The sequence below is a fragment of the Anser brachyrhynchus genome (assembly GCF_964034855.1).
Source record: "Anser brachyrhynchus genome assembly, chromosome: 3".
In the NCBI taxonomy this organism is placed as follows: domain Eukaryota; kingdom Metazoa; phylum Chordata; class Aves; order Anseriformes; family Anatidae; genus Anser; species Anser brachyrhynchus.
This window is the reverse complement of record NC_137696.1, coordinates 28727765-28744681: the sequence shown is the minus strand read 5'-3', so window position 1 is coordinate 28744681 and position 16917 is coordinate 28727765. Positions and strand designations below refer to the sequence as shown.

The following is a 16917-nucleotide window of genomic DNA, read 5'->3' as shown; positions in this document are numbered from 1 at the left end:
CCCATCCAGCCTGGCCTTGAGCACCTCCTGTGCCTGTGCCTCACCACCCTCTGAGTAAAGAATTTCTTCCTTATATCTAATCTAAATCTACCCTTTTTTAGTTTAAAACCATAACTCCTTGTCCTAACAACTCTAACATGCTAAGCCATAGAATGGTCACTGAACTTTTCACAAGAAAATCGTTAAATAATGAGTTGCCAACCTGTGTGAGACTCACATATACACAAGACATTGCTATTGATTTCCCATATCCTGAAACATGCTGCTAGTAACTTCTGAGTAATTTATATATATATATATATATACACACACACTTTAATTCAATGTGCGACTAGAAGGTTTATTTCCTACCTGTAATGTACATGTGTAACTGTTGGTTGCCGGTAGCCAAGAATCCAGGTTTGGATGTCTATAGGTTCACCTTTGGGATACGCAATGGTTGTATCTATCACCCACTGGAGGCCTTTTGATTTGCTCTCTAGGAGTAAAAAGAAATGCTGTATTAAAATTAATCAGAAAGTGCATGACACTGATTTGATAGTTATTCCATTTTTAGATTACTTTAGGAGTTATGAAGCTCAAATATAGCTTAAAAATTTGAAAACATAAGACAGCCAAAAATCAAATCTAGATTTCATTTCAGAGCACAGAAATACTCTTTACAAACTCTGGCAAGACCAACATTTTACGACAGAGCAACTCCAGTTTTTGAGTATAGTCATATACCACCTTGGCCCAAATCTTAGGTGCTTCCCCCCATTCCACAAAAGGAAAACTTCAAAAAACAAAGATCCAATTTTCTTTGCACTTTAAGGACATTTACAGATGGGCCTTTGTAAGAACTCTCAGCACCTATTTCATTTGCAGCTCGCTGATGAAGGAATAGCCATGCAGATCCCTTTGGGCAACCCACCTCACTGCCGGAGTAAGGCAAGGAGATAAAGGTGATTTGTGTCATAAAATACAGTTGGATTTTCAAAGTTTTTTTGGTTGGTTGTTTAAATAAAAAAAAAAAAAAAGCCCTTACTGGTTCTTAAAAATCTGAGGATAAAGCAGAAAAATTGGTCACTTTTTGTGTGAAAGACAGGAAAGCAATGAAGAGGAAAAGATGGTCGGTTTTCACAATGGAGATTCCATCCACAAGGTCTCTGGAAGGCCGACAGCAGGGCATGCTCTTACGCTTCTCACCATATACAGAAAATGAAAAAGGGTCAAAGGAGGTGAACATGCTTGCTGTGAAAATTATTCAGCGGAGTCATATCTAAACCTCAATGTAAGTTACTACCAGCAATAGTCAAGAACAGGTAGCAGCTTAGCCAAGCCCTCTTTCTGCTCTTGCTTCAGCCCATCTGGCCCATCTTCAGTCCCCAGGTTCACCAAGGGGGAGAGCAGCAGACCTGGAAAGCGAGCCAAGAAGGGGCACACTGCCAGATGGCACTTTTGAGCTGAGTTTGTCAATTTTATTTCCACTCCGTGGGAACTGCAGTTGTCTTGTGTCTGAGGTCATGTCACATTTGGGCTAGTAGAGTAATAGCATACAGTTACATCATAGCCAGCAGTATATCTCACAGAATTTTAAAAGGTGTCTATTATAAATAACCACCTGTTGGCAAAAGTAAGAGGTGTTACAGCTTAGTACCACGTTCAAGACTCTTCAAGCCTGCAACTGAGATACTTAAATATGATAGAGGTTGAGACAAAAAACAGCATGGAGACAGTGAAAGACTGTTCACCAACCTTTCCAATACAAGTATAGGTAGAGGTATTCAAACTGAAGCCAAGAGAGAAAGGTTTCGAGACAGAGGAGAATGATTCTTCATGCAAAGGGAAATAAAACCACAGGGAACTCCTTGCCAAAGGATGCTAAGGATGCCAAGACTGGGTTTCATGAGGAAACTGGACATGTACAAGGGAAATGTCCACTGGAGGAATAAATAAATAAGCAGAAACCCCCACCTGGCTCACGAAACGTGCCACACTGAAAATAATCATAAACTAGGAGAATGTAAGGGAGAAGTGTGACGGGAGGAGTGTGATGTGTATTTGCTCTGTTCATACTTTTCCTCTGGTATGCATTTGGAACCACAGAGAAGATTTGGGGTTAGACAAATGTCTGGTCTTGTCCAAAATTGCCACCCAAATTTTACTGAGGAGCTACCGCAGACATGAAGAAATCTGCAATGCAGTCTGAGGCGCACTCTGAAAGCCACACCAACTAGAACATACCTGACTGACTCACAGGTTTCCACCTGCATTTCATTTAATTTGTACTTAATTTAATTAAGTGTGTGAAGACATTTACAGCAACCCTATCACATCTATCTGTCATCTTAAAAAAGCACCTAATGTTGTCGCGGTGTCTACCTGTACCACTTCATTACCATTGCAAATGCACTACCTGCGTGGGGCGAGACGGTGTTTCATACCATTTAGTTCATGAATGCAGCCTGCAGTGTTCCAAAATCTGACAACGTGCAAGCTACACAGGTCAAGCTGAAATATCCACAGTGTCACCTTCTGGAAATACTGTATTTCAAAATGCTGACAGACACGTGAAATGAGAACACAAGGCTCCAGGCCTGCCAGGATCATGACGGAGTGCTTGTCAAGGCGCTCTCAAGAAAAGCACTAAGTGCAGAGCTCTTCATTTTAAAAGTAGCAATGTATTAGAGAAAAGCCAATATGAAATTAATAGTAAATCCACATAAGTATTCATTTAGAAATGGATTTCAAAACAAGGCCATTCGATTTATTATTTTCCCAGATGTAAAGTGGGAATGGACAAAGACAAGTAAATTGTCTGAGTAAGCAACAAAGATCATTAATTGTAATTAAAAAGCGCCAGATAAATATGGGCACATTATCTTATTATTTACAGTAAAATGTTTTAAAATCATTTATTAAATATTTAGCTAGAATTTCAAACTGTTCTTTCAGTGGATAATGCGTCAAACTTCATTATGGGAAGACTGCTGCAGTCCTCCTCATTGATGATTTCTTACCTTCTGCTTTTGTGGGGCAGATTTGTGCGTGGATTCCTCAGATCAGCTCCAACCCCTTCTAGGGCAGCGTGGGGAGAAAGACCTGCCTCTGGCAGTCCACCAGGAACCCCAAGTTAAAGAAAAAAAAGTTCTAAAGGCAACTTCACCCTCTATAGGCCTTCCTTTGAGCAACTAGGTCTTGGTGCAGCTACCTCCACAGGCAATTACAAAAGCACCATCAAATCAAAACCAGACATCTTTCTGCATACTCTGGTTTAAAATAAGCCTTATATAATCGTCCAAGATCTCATGCTGACAAAAAAAAAAAAAAGCGCCAAAGTCACCAAGGATTTTTTAAAAATTAATTGTGAAATAAATCTTACTGTCCTTTTTGAGGGGTTATATTGTGCTGTGTCCTATGAGGCATGCTTATTTTTAAAGCCACGAAGCTCTAGCAGATCCTGATGGACAACTGCACACAACACAAGGGGGTAGGACCTCCACATCTCCGAGGATGCTGCTTTCAGGTGTAGGGAGACCTTTGAACAAGCAGAAACTCAGAAGAGGCTACTACGACAGTTATAATATGGTGTGAATCTCAGGTCTGGTATTTGTAACAGAAAAAGAGGGCATCAAGTATACCTGTTCAAGAACTCCTCTTGCCAGGTTTGGCTTGGCCAACGCAGGTACAGATGTTTCTGGCAGCTAAACCCTCTTGAACATTCTACCTCCGCTAAAAGACACCCTCATCCTTCATTTCTAGCACCTGCTGAAAGACTGAGCAGCCTGGCTGCCAGAGACTTCAGCAGCAGGAACAGCTGCAGAGGCCAAATTTAAGCTGATCTCTCCAAGGACTAGTTTTTCCTGTCCTCAGCATCGGACTGCTTGCCACTTTCAGCCCAGGTGGATGATTTTAATTTCTCAAATTGCCTCAAAATGCCAGCAGTCCGATTCTTTTTAAACTGTACATAAACGTTCACAACAGGCCTGCGGGGATCTGTCCTACACAGCTGTACTCAAACCACATGGTAAAAATATACCTCAGTATCAATGGTACTCACTTGCCTTGTGAGTGCTAAGACATGCACACGTGCACAAAGACAAGACTGAGCAATCAGAGGTTATGGCAGTTTTCTGATCTAGACAAAAATCAAAATAAAACAAAGTCTCCTACTTTTTTTTTTTTTTGAATCACCAGCAGAGATAAATCTTCATAACTATTTTGTCTTATTTTTTGTCTAACTCTGCATTCAGCAATGGTACATTGTTTTTTATTTAGTTCAGGCAGATTCTTCAAGACAGTCAGTGCTCTCTCATTTTATGTGGTGCTCACACAGCAGACACTTGACCATCTCCAACTGGAAATTTACTTAGGCTCAGAGCTTCTGAGCCTCAGAGCTTCTCATTGTCCCCTCCATTTATTCCCTGGTGTTACTCCCACCCAATGCTGCCATCCAGGTTCGACTAGGAGCAGGACTCTTCAAAGCCACCAGCAGACCATCAGTAGTCACCACTGAGAAAAAGAATAAGCTATAAAGGGAGGCTTAGCTGGAAACCTTGCCTCCAGCCAAGCTCTGGAACACTGTCAAATTGCACTTGGAATAGGAAAGAAATCATCAACCGACAGTGAACCTGGGGACTCCAGCTTCCACTTGTGAAAGAAAATATTTGCTAGCATTCACTAGGATTCAGGTGTGGCTTCCTGAACAGCTTACGCTGCTCTACATGTAGCCAAAAGAGGCCCACTGCCTCCCCTGCAACACATTCTGGCCTGCCCTCACCCTCTACTTGTCCTCTTGTGATCAGCTGTAGCACTGACCTCAAAACCAACTCCTTCCTCAAAGATTAGTGCTCAGACGGAACATCTTACTCATCATCCCAAGATCTCTCTGCAAGAAATCACCTGGGAACAAAACCAGAAGCCCCCTTTCCAGGATTAAAACAAACAGCCAAGACCACCTTCCCACATGTTATTCAAGTCACATTCCACCACAAAAAGTGAATCAAAATGTGAGCTAAAAAAACCAAGTCCAGAGTCCAGCTCTGCAGAAAGGAAAATTGAACTTCTCCGAGAAAAAGCAACAAAACTGAGTGTACTGTGCTACCTCTGAAAACAGTCAGGTAACATTTTAATATGGCTGTGACCAAGCTCATAGCACCCTCTTATCAGACAGAAATTACTGCACAGTAAAAAAAAAAAAAAAAAAAAAGGGATAAAAAAGTGTACTAGAGCACAGCTGATCAAAAATAAGCTCTGTAATGCATATCTTCAGTCAGCAACTGCTCCAAACCCCTTTGAATTGCCAACTGTTCCTTCTTAAGAGTTGGATCTACATACAACTCAACCAAAGAACAACAACAAAAAAAACCAGACTAGTTGATTTTTGCCAGAAGATTTGGCTAGTTCTTGCAAAGAGAACTCTCAAACTTTCAAGACTATCAATTCTTTCCAACTCAGGAAACACTTCACTTGCAACTGTGGCCTAAGTGCCCTGTAAAAAGAAAAAAAAAAAAAAAAAGGAAAAAAAAACACCAAAGAAAAACAGCCCAACCATCAGTCCCCACAGGGTTAGGGTGATGATGGACAGATATCAAGTATTTTTATGCTGTCCTGTTTCTATTCTGCACTAACACCCAGGAAACTCAACAGGAAAGGGATATTATTTTTGATGAGAAGGAGTTAATGTATAAAGCACTTTAACAAAAATCAGGTGAGGGGGGAGATGAACTCTAATCATTATTAATGAAACTCGGAAGTAACAAAAAGATTGGGAGAATGATAAATAACGGAGCAGAAAGCTTACTATAATAAGTTGAATAACTTGGGAACCCAGGACAGTGGAACACCAGGGACACTGTTAAATAACACAGTGCAGAGAACACGAACAAGTAGTGCAGAGGAAAAATGTTTTCACAGTGAAATTCAAATGCGATGCTACTAAAACAAAAAAGTCACTTCCCAAGCAAGGGAGTGCAGTAAGGAAGGACAAAGTTTACGCACAATTTCTATGCAAGGCACTGGTGAAAACAAAACCGTACACGCAGCTAGTTCTGGCATCCACAACTCAATGATGGTAAACCAAAGAAGATACACCCAAGTTTGATTTCACTGAGATAGGTTTCTTCAAGTGGTTAAAAAAGGGAAAAATAAAACAGATAAAAAGGAAAGATGACCACTAACCTGTTACACTTTAAAATTGTATAAGCTTGCAATGTTTTATTTCCTTCAGCTGAACAAATATTCCTCAATTTTCTCAAGTGGCAAGAGTAAAGTAAAAGCATTTGGAAGGCAGAAGATTAAAGCAAGAGTCTTCCATGCAAGGTATAGATCAAGAACTAAACTTTCATACATTTCTGGAAGAGAAATTTTACAATGGTAAATTTTACCATGGTAAAAACATTTTGGTGAGCTTAAGAGAGGAGAGGACTTAAAATAAATAGCTCGGTTTCACGTGTCAAATATTACTCTTTCCTAGCCTACAAAATTTATTTTTACTTCTCTTTTCCTTCCCTTTTATTATGTTTTCATGTCCAGTGCTCTTTTACTCTGAAAGAATAATAGCTAAAAACAAATATTTCTCTCCTATTTTTCCCCAATTCTGTCTTTTCAGAAGGATGGGTAGATGTACTTCTATTATATTTCTGAGATGAGTCATTTATTTTGTTACCCAACTAAGTCAACTGTTATCAGATATCCATTTCTCAAGGGTCTGAATCATGCCACTCAGACAAACAAACAAAAACTAGCAGAGCTTGATGTTCAGAGAAGTTGCACTCTAAGATAGAAATCTGAGATCATGAAAACAAAGTGTGTTTGGTTCCCTTCCAGCACCAGAAGACCTGCAATTCGTTTGGGGAACTTACTTTTCATACTGTTCTGCCTTTGAGAGAAGAAGAAATGGAACAGGCTGAACTTTTCCTTCTCATTTTTTAGAACCTAGAATTTTCTAAGAAAATTAAGGCTTTCTTGAGTCCTTCTTTTCTGAACGTAGCCTGAAAGGAAACATTCTAATGCATTTCACAGCTTGATTTCAGTTCATTTAAAATATTCCTTCCACTCCTGCAAGAGCATCATCTCCATTCATTTCCAATGTTGACAAAAGTAACTTTGAAACTAAAAATCTGGAAGTAATTTCTGTGTGAGGCTTCCTCTTAACCCTGAAATTTGAACTTCAGCACAGAAAAAAAATGTTATCTGTGAATGTGGCTTCACTAGGTTGTGTATTTGGTTCCAAATGAGTAAAACTGCTAAATGATTATAATAATTTTGGTATGGAAATACCAGCACCACCCACCAATAAGAGAACAACACAAATCCCCTATCCATTGTAAGTAAAAGAAATCCACAACTAGGTTAAACAGGATCCAACTCCACTGTCTGAAAGTGCCAAGAAGTTCATTTTTAAAACTGAGAGACTAAAAGCACCAAGTCCCGTAACTACAGGCATTATTTATATCCCAGCTGTACTCTCCCCTACAGCCCAGGCATCCCAGAACAATAATGCTGCAGGAATAGTCTTGATCCCTCATAACTCTTCCAATACAAGAGACCCAAACCAATCTTTCAAGTCCTGTCAGTGACAGCACAACTCCCAGTAACAAAAGGACAGTCATCATAAAAATCTGGAGAGAATAAAGGAAACTGAACTCAACAGAAAATAGTTCAAGAAGAATGAAATACACAGCACTGGATGCAAAATTACTTTTAAAGCCAGAAATAAAGACTTAAACGTAGCTTATTCCATATTCCAGAAATACTTTTACTGCAGTTCCATAGTACTGTAAAGCAGCATAAACCATTGGTTTTGCAGAAAGGAGCTGCCCCACCTCCTCGCCCCTGCCAGGTGCTCATTCCAGTATCTGCTCTGCCCATCACGTGTGCTGAGACAAGCATTCATGCAGTCACAGTGCAGACTAAATCAAATTAAAATTAAGGTTTTCTTTTTGTCTCAACATCAAAAATAGAGGAAATAAAAGCAAATATGAAAACATTTATATAAATGAGCGTGCATTATGGGTGTATTTGATGTGTAGACAGACCAACTCAATATACATAAAAGGTTTTGCTTAACAATGCAAACATCTTGGACATTCAATTTGCTTTTTATCCCCAAGAGTTAAGTGATCTTTACCTTTTATCACAGCGTCTCTACCTGCAGGAGTTCCGTTTTCTTGCGGAGCAACAAGCGTTTTCAGGATTACTTGTGTTGCCCCAAGTCTTGGCAGGGTGACATGTTTAAGAAATGGCAAATTGTTTTTCTTGGCAAATGCCTGGCTTGTTTCCCTCCTTTTCCTAAGAAAGCCACCCTCTGGAAATAAAACAATCCATTTCCGATTACGGCTCCTGTAATATTTTTCTAGATGCTCCTGGAGTAACACAAGCTGCTGGTCACGGTGTGCTTTTCCCTATAAGAATAAAACATTGCCTGAATAAAATGAATGCTTAAAAGAGACAACATCAGACCAATAATTAATACATTTCAAAGATTTCTCTCCCCTTTCAGAGACTCAAACAAGCCTCTGTGAGGCATAAAACAATATACTTCTCAGAGTACCCACTGGTGGCTTCTCCTCAGAGTACCCACTGGTGCTTCACAAACAGGCTGAAAAGAAAATCTTTGCTAGCAAGGATGAAACTCCCTATTTGGTGACTTCTCTGCAGGAGTCATGTCTGGACGGTGAATGAGCACTCCACCTAACAGGGGGATGTCATCACAGAGTTCCTTATTGAACTCCTCAAGCTGAAATTACTGAACTGAATTCTGCAATACAGCCTGGGGGTCAAGCTGTGTTTCTGAGGTTCACGTAGCACCAGTAATTTCTACTAGCCGAACACTAACTTTCCTTGCATCATCTTCCACACACCTCTTCCCTTCAGCCCCAGCCGGGACGAGAGCTGCACGGGCACCAGAAGCCACTGCCGGACCTCACGGCCAGGCCCAGGTTCCCCACCCCAGCAGAACGGCGGATTTCTCCCCAAACCGGGCCGCTTGGTGCTTCCCCTCAGCTGAAATCAGCACCCTGACGGGCACACTTAGGGACTGGATCTCTTCCATACCACATACGAAAGGAAAAAAGCCTCATTTGAAAAATGAAAGGCTGGGCTGCAATGTTTACAGGTTTTCTTCCTCTAGGAGAAACTGTTGAGTGGGAAGCATTTTTTGCTTTGCGTAAACTTCAAAAAAAAAAAAAAAAAAGCCCACAGCAATGAAAGTGAGAGACAGCCTAGCCAACTAGATGTATGACACCAACTCCTAGTTTGATAATTAGCTGTATATGGACTATAGCCAGGTGATAATTAAACCCAAAGGACCAAGGGTAGGGAAAAAGACTCATTAATTTCTCCTCTTTAACATATTAGGACAACTTTTTCCACTTAAGACAGTAAAATTTGTCTTTAATTACTGCAGAAATATCTACATCATCTTCAACAACAATCTTGCCTCTTCCCACCTCCACACAAAGCAAGAGCAAGCCACCCAAATTTTCACAGGCATGAATTTACATGAATTAGCATTTTAAGGGTTCTCTAAGTTCAAGGTACTGTCACAAACCTTCCACTGTACTTTTTTTTTTTTTTTCCCCTGGCAGGAAGAGGGAAGTAGTGGTGTTAAGTGGAAAACAAGAAGAAACAGTATTTTATTAAATACAAGTTTTGTGAAAGTCTGTATCCTAAATTTTAAAATCTCACCACTGCAATTATTTCAAACTTACCTCATGAAAAGGAAGGGAAATGCTCTGCCTGCTCATATTAATGCAATTAAAGAGCAATATAAGAGTTCCTCAGTTAAAACGGTCTTTTGACACCAGACCACAGGGCTCCAGGATAGCACAGTACTTAAGAAAAGAGCAGTGAACAATGAACTGTATGCAAGTTAAATATCAGAACTTTCCAAAACCTAAACATACCTGGCAAATACGACAGGTGGATAACTGAAATTTAGCAAACACTGGCAGGTTTAAGATGTGGCTGTAATTAAGGTGAAAAGCAACCATAACAGCTAGTGGAACACTGAAGAACCCTGGAGGATAAATGCACTTATACCACCAAGCACAAAGAGAAAGTAAGTCATACAGACACAGGAGAAACTCCTTAATACAACCAGTTCTGGAAAGCCATGGCTACTGGATCAGCATCAGAGGGAACAGGCTCAGCTTTCTTTCCTTTAGAGGAAAGAAAACAGGTAGCAGCAAAGCACTGACAAATTCTTTAGGGTGCCATGCTATTTGCTCCATCAATATGGCAAGTTACTGACTGTCTCCGTTACCTGTCAATTTCTCAATGGGAGAAGAGAAAGCACCATTCTCCTTCTAGTACACGCCAAAAGCATTCCTAAAACTGCCATTGTTGCTGCTCATGAAAGTGAGGCTAACGTACCTTTTTAACCAAATCGGTTATATTGCACCATCATCAAATTGCTTATTATTTCTGTAAAATAATGTCTTAGCTTAGGGCCTTTCTACAGTTAGGTAAAAGATCATTACTCTCTCACCCTAAGCATGTCTGCTACGCCCATTGATAAGAAGCTACCAAACGACTCAGAAACATTTTATTTTCAGTATGTTTGTATGTAGACTTAGGATGATATTTTGTTTTTGATGTTGCAGACCTCAGTCACTTGAAGAGGAATGTGGAAAACTATTTTTTGCAGCTCAGTAATAGTTCAGCTTTGTAACTGGAATTGCAACAACACATTCAGAAATTATAATTAACAAACTGACAGCCACGTGTAGCTCAAAATGTGTATTTTGTGAATTTTAACCACTGAAATATATTATGAAGTATCAAACCTGTTCTTTTCAATACTCTCACAGTACACTGTCGTGTATCTCAAGACCTTAGCATTATTATCTAATTTTGCCTGATGTTTTCTAAACAGGACTCTGGTTTTAGTTAAAATCTCACTGTAGATGTTTATCGCTGTATTTCTTTCTGAGTAAATTAGCTTATCCTCCACTGTAAATGCAAAATACGTGGATTTTCTCTGGTTGCTGACAGAACTCAAGTTCAGACAAAAATAAAGAGGAAAGAAATGTGTATGCTAGATACTACAGTTCATAGCACCAGATCCATACTTATCACTGTACTGTTACGTTTCTACTTTTACAGTGTAGTTTTATCAACACCTAACAAACTCCCCCAAAAAGAACAAAAACAAAACAAAAGCCCAGGGAAAAAAAATAAAGAAAGAAAAATAGTAAATCATTTTTTCACTTATTAACATTTAGGATGCTGGGCCCAACACATTCTTTCCTGATGCTCAAATACTAATTGATCCTCAAGAATCCATTCACTGCTATTAATGCAGGTCCACCACTGCCTTAAACTGGTACCGTGTCACTGTCAGAAGGAATGGTCCTGCCTTTCTCTATCTGAAATGCTGACAGTCAGAGCAGTGAATTAACCAGGCTGACTGCACAGCTTCAAGGTCACTAAGGAAAGAAGAGAGAGGACCATAATGGGCAGTCAAAAGTGGAGAGACAAAGAGGACTACCCACGTACTTTGCTTGTCCAGCTCTCACAAAAGACTCATCATAATCAAGTCCTGTAGACATTCACGTCTATGCAAGTAAGAAAATAAGCTTTAAAATAACAAATTTCAGAATATACTGAATTAACTCTACCAAAATACAAACACATTTCAACATAGTTATTCCATCCTGCAAAGCAGCCTTGGAGGACTTGCACAAGTAAGTCCTGTAACACCGAAACATCCCAAATATAAGGATAAATCAAAGCACTGTTACATGTTTCCATTTACCTGTCTTATAAAGAAGTCTCCATGGATTAGAGACACAATGCCAAAGTTTGTATACTTAAAAATATGATCCATCAGCCACATCATCTGACGGACAACCTGAAAAGTTAAAAAAAAAAAAAAAAAGGCTTAGTAAATACAACGTGTAGAGACTTATGCATATACCAGTCACCCTCATAACAGCAATAAAACTAGCAAACATATGGAATAAAGTCCTTTTGCATCAAAGTATAAAGCTACACAAATGCTATGCTTCTCCCTCAAGAACAGAATCAAATACAGACTGCCTTTTTGCAACATAACATACAGTTGTACTCTATTAGCTTTATGCTACAGTCATTTCTACTCAGTCTTTTTGCACAGGAGGTATAATGCTTCTTATTGACATACCATCACAATTTTAAGTCATCTGCAAACTAAAGCCATTTCTGGTGTCTGTTAAAGGTCACAAACCAACACAGGTTTGTTTGAAATCTCCAAGTGTTTTATATCTACCACAAAAATGTTTCCTTACATTTTTTGTACTTGATTATTTTGGGGTGAGATCACTTTGTTCTCCTGTTTCTGACGCGCACATGCTCCCCACATGCTCACTACAATCTCTGAACAGTGGCGTTCACTGAGACCTATGCACAGCCCGCATACCATTACGGATTTCTCTCGTGGCAGAGCAGCCACATGCGTCCCTGAGAATTTCATTAAGTCATGCTCCTTGTCCTGGCCAAGCAGCGTGGCGAGAAAGCAGAAACAGAGTGAAGCCATTAAATTCCCCCTGACCATCACTTCTGTAGGACAGCGAAAGCAGATACTACATGTGCTCAGTCCTCAGAGATTTAAAATAAGAGAATTATTCCAGAAGTAGATAACAGAAGGCAAAAGCTTCTGCTCCCAAGGTCCTTCCCCACTATATCTCGTATATGTACATATATGTATACGTACATATATATGTACGTATATTTTAAGAGGAGTAGGAGTTGGCTCTCCAACACTGGAAGATCCAATGTCTCATCCATGCTGTCAATGATACGTTAGGCTAGCTGCCTTCTACTCTTTCCTGTGTTAGAAGGCTGCACAGACTGCTCCAAGTTCAGCGAAACTCAGTCATGTAACATAATACTCTTCCATTTATTACAATCCAAAAAGTATGGAGAACCACTGTAATTCTCTGACGGTCCAAAGATCATGTTTTGTGGGAATTTTGTTTCGCGCAAAGAAAAATAAAAAGCTTGGTAATTTGCAGTACCTGTCTAGAATTGCATGCATCAGTAAGTCTTCCTTCCAAATAAATCTAATCCTCTCTTGGAGTGTTCTGATTACCTATTCTCCCTTTTGACCACAGAAGCTATAAATGAATCCTAGGTTATATATTTGGAGAAAGCTAACTGTTACATACCCTGCTTCTTTTACTTATCCTTAAACAACTGCGGCCAGATGCTTAGCAAAGTGGAATTTTTACACACTTAGGAGAACATAACTGCCAAAGAACATTTAAGATGTTTTATTGCCTTATACATATAGCTGATACCTCAGCTAAATCTAAATGTCACAGAATGCATTAAGAACACTGTAACTTTTCTGGGTTTTTCGTATCAGCAAACTTTCTATTCGAAGATTTTGAATAACGCTAGAGCACCGGTTTCTGGACTTTCTAGCATCACTGGAAGTGGAAGGGGAAACCACGTCTGAGAGAAAAGGACAGCTCTGAAAGACATGAAACACTTTGCTCTAGAAGCAAGCATCCATTTCTTTTCTATGACATGCTAGTATCCTCTCCTGTCTGCCAGTGACATTTCTTACTAGATGTTAAATATGTAAGGGAACAATGAGGAATAAAAAACAAAATTAGTTCCTGGATACAACTGCCCACTTGAGACTAATATAGGTGAAACATTTTTTTATTGTTTTTTTTTCAGAGCTTCTCATTCTCTTCATTTCAGTAAAAGAGAAAGCCTTAGGGAAGTAAAAAAGAAATAAAAGGTGTGCCCTAAGGGCAAGAATACAAAACACAGCATTACTGAGAGGTGTTACTGCTCTTCAAGGCAGCATAATACCACCTCTTCATGTCCATGCACCAGCCTAGAGAAGACATGTTGTAGAGAACTGCATCCTTTGTCATCATCAAGTTAAAAATACTGCTCAAATTCCACTGACGATGCTTTAGTCTGCAGCAGCACCCATATGACCCTCAGCATTCATCTATTACTTCGGCTTTTTTACAAATATTTTTCTATTCTATCAAGTAGAAGCTAAGCCAACATAATCTGCTTGGCCAGAGGAGATAAACAAGCATAATAATCTGCTTCCCTGAAAAGAAACAGTTTGGGTCTTTTGAGGAGTCAGCCTTGGTCCCCAGATGTACTGGGGCAATCCAAGAGGAAGAATTCCCGCCCAGCAATGCTGGGGCTTCCCTCCTCCCAAACCACTTTTTGTGGCTGTGTGCCAGCTGGGCATTTAGATCACAAATTCAGACGACTGTAGTTTTATCTTGAAGGTTGATCATTGATCTGCAGGGTCTGAAGTCCCATCTCACCATGTTTTAGGTGACACAAGAGTTTCTAACTACCATCCCTGGACTTCCTCAGTCTTGCTGAGGAGTGATGCCATTGTGTCAAAGACTGGTGTAACACAAGTTTTAACTAGGACAAAACATACATACTGCTGCCAAGTGGGCTACAGAAAGGCAAATCTCAGAGCTCGGTGATTACAAATCTGCCTGTAGGCCTGTGTAGGTGTACTATAAAGTACAAAAAGGAAATATAAATAATTTATGTATGTTAATTGATGAATACACACAAGCACATAAAATCAAAAAGGGGGAGTCGAGAGGGTAAAACACAATCATCTTGTTTGCAATCAGAAAGCAAACTAGATTAATGGGTATTCCTTCTGTTCTGCTACTAAGGGCAGAGCAGAGCAAACTGCAGGATAATGGTGGTGGCTCTTTCTTTTAGTGTCCTCAGGAACAAAACAACACATATCATGTGAGTATCTAATCACATGTATTTCAAGTAGGTTAAGCAAAGACACTCAACATTTTTGAATGCAGGCTCACAGGTGCTCATGAACAGAGAGTTTTTGGATGCTGTTTCAGGTCCTTTTTTCTACACCAGTCCCACTTAAGCGAAGTTCAGGATGCAGAAAATAGTTTTTAATGAGTTAATAGGAAATGTAGGTGTCTCCTATTCACAGGCCCATTTTCATTTCACCCTGCTTAGATTTCATAACAAAGCAACCTGAGTAGACTGACTTTCATTTTTAAAGCACCTGTCCATAACAACAATGAAAGCCAGGTATGCATGTCTTGAAATTTGTACTACAACAGCTGCAAGCTGCATTTTTTTTTCCTCTCCATTGTACTGTTTCTGTTTTTAATGAAAAAAGTAATCAAATTTATCAGTCCTAACCCAGCCAGAATGCAGTAATAGCAGTATTTTAATCTACTTCTTTAACACAGGCATTAAAGATTATGAGACCTCAACCAACTTACTAAGAGTTTGTTTAAACACTTTCATAAATTGGAACAAATTTCTTGAGCTATATAAAAAGTGTAATAAGGTCACGTCTGATTCAGCAGAAACCTTGCTCTCTGTGACTTGTCTTATGGCATTAGTCAAACAACACCAGACCAGCCCTTCCATTAAAGCATAACTTTTTGCTAAGTTCCACTTCACTAATAAAAGATTAAGTTTTCTTTATCCACCTAAGTTAATCTGAAAGAGAATAAATGTCTTAACAAATGCATTTTAACTTAGTGTTCGATAAGATTAAGTCTGCTTAAAACAGATAAGATATGCTATCATCTGTATATAAGAATTTATAGAACACTAGAAAAAAAAAGTCACAGTTCCTGACCTGGCCCTTAGGAAATCTATCTTCAAGCTAGAAGAAAATTTTTGTATTCTACTTTGCTACACAGAAAAACAGAACTTAGTCTTAAATTGAATACTTCTGACTTCTTAAATTAACAATTAAAAAGGCAGCAGCAAATGGATACATGGTTGTTGCTTAAATCTGGATTCAGTCCATATTGCCTTGCAAAGGACAATAAAGAAAAACACTTTGGACCGCCACAGGAGGAAGTTCTTCCTAGTTCTGCCACTGCCTTATCACTGAGAGGCCACCTTTGGTACGTTATTTTACTTCTCTATACACTCTTCTGTGTGAGATGGAAATGAGCCTTTCACTTTCACAAATACTTTGAGCTGAAAAGTGTCTCCCAAGTGGTAAGAAGTGTTTAGGAACTAACACAACTTAACCGTTGTAATAAAGGCGATTCTTGGAAATTACTATCTTGTTACTTACAGACAAATATCAGAGTTACAAAAGACTCCACGTTAAGTTTAAACTCTATTTAAAAAGAAAAAAAAAAAACTGCCTCATTTAAATAGCAGTTTATTATATAATGATTTCTTTTGGAAAGGTTTTCCCCTCTCTCCCCCAGTGGTTTCACATTCTCTCAAAGAGAAGAGAATTCTCCTGGTCAGAAATATGAAGCATGCTATTTAAAAGTGCCTGATTCAGCAAGTTCTATCAAGGATAAACTATCTTGATCTTTCTCATTATTTTTAGCCAGTTGTACCACTCATGCAATATTTTAAGAATGTGTTGAAGTTTGTACTTATTTTTTTTATTAGCTAAAAAAATATTAAAGCCACTCTAGGCTCTGGACATGTATATTCCAAGAGCAACAACAGCAACTCTAAGGGAAAAATGCTGATTTTTAAGGCTGTTTTGCTCTTCTAAAAACCCACAAACCTAATATTCTCCACAGTGAAGGTTATTTGCCACCTCAACACCTTCCTCCATTTTTAGGATCTTCTGCACTCACTGAAACTTGCTCTGTCCTAAACTGAAGCTTTTTAGCTAAGGAGTCAAATAGGATAAACATGGCTTAAATTATACATATGGATGCGCACACTAGGAAACACACATGAGTCAACGAACCTCTGTGATATTTAAAGCACATGAGACTTCTATAGTCAAGATTATATGATATACACATCCATAGGACTGTATCTTCACAGTCACATCTTGATCACAAAAGACTGTCCTATGCATAATTTTGATGAGTACTATGACAGAATAAATGTTTCCCTTCATTTGGGTATAGTACAGAATACCATACAAGCCTAACTTCCTCAATTCCCAAAGGTATTAAAAGCAACTAAAAGTACTTC

General features: G+C 39.1%; 1 protein-coding gene across 4 annotated transcripts in view; it reads right to left on the bottom strand.

The window, feature by feature from the left end:
* The window catches only part of LPGAT1 (lysophosphatidylglycerol acyltransferase 1), a 67997-nt gene that overhangs the window by 22912 nt on the left and 28168 nt on the right, over nt 1–16917 (bottom strand). For all 4 annotated transcript variants that reach the window (XM_080586308.1, XM_080586309.1, XM_080586311.1 and 1 more), the window contains 3 exons: nt 11744–11839; nt 8114–8387; nt 352–478 (listed from right to left, as the gene is read on the bottom strand). In XM_080586308.1, the coding sequence (XP_080442434.1) occupies nt 352–478; nt 8114–8387; nt 11744–11839 (497 nt within the window). The remainder of the gene's footprint in view (nt 1–351; nt 479–8113; nt 8388–11743; nt 11840–16917) is intronic.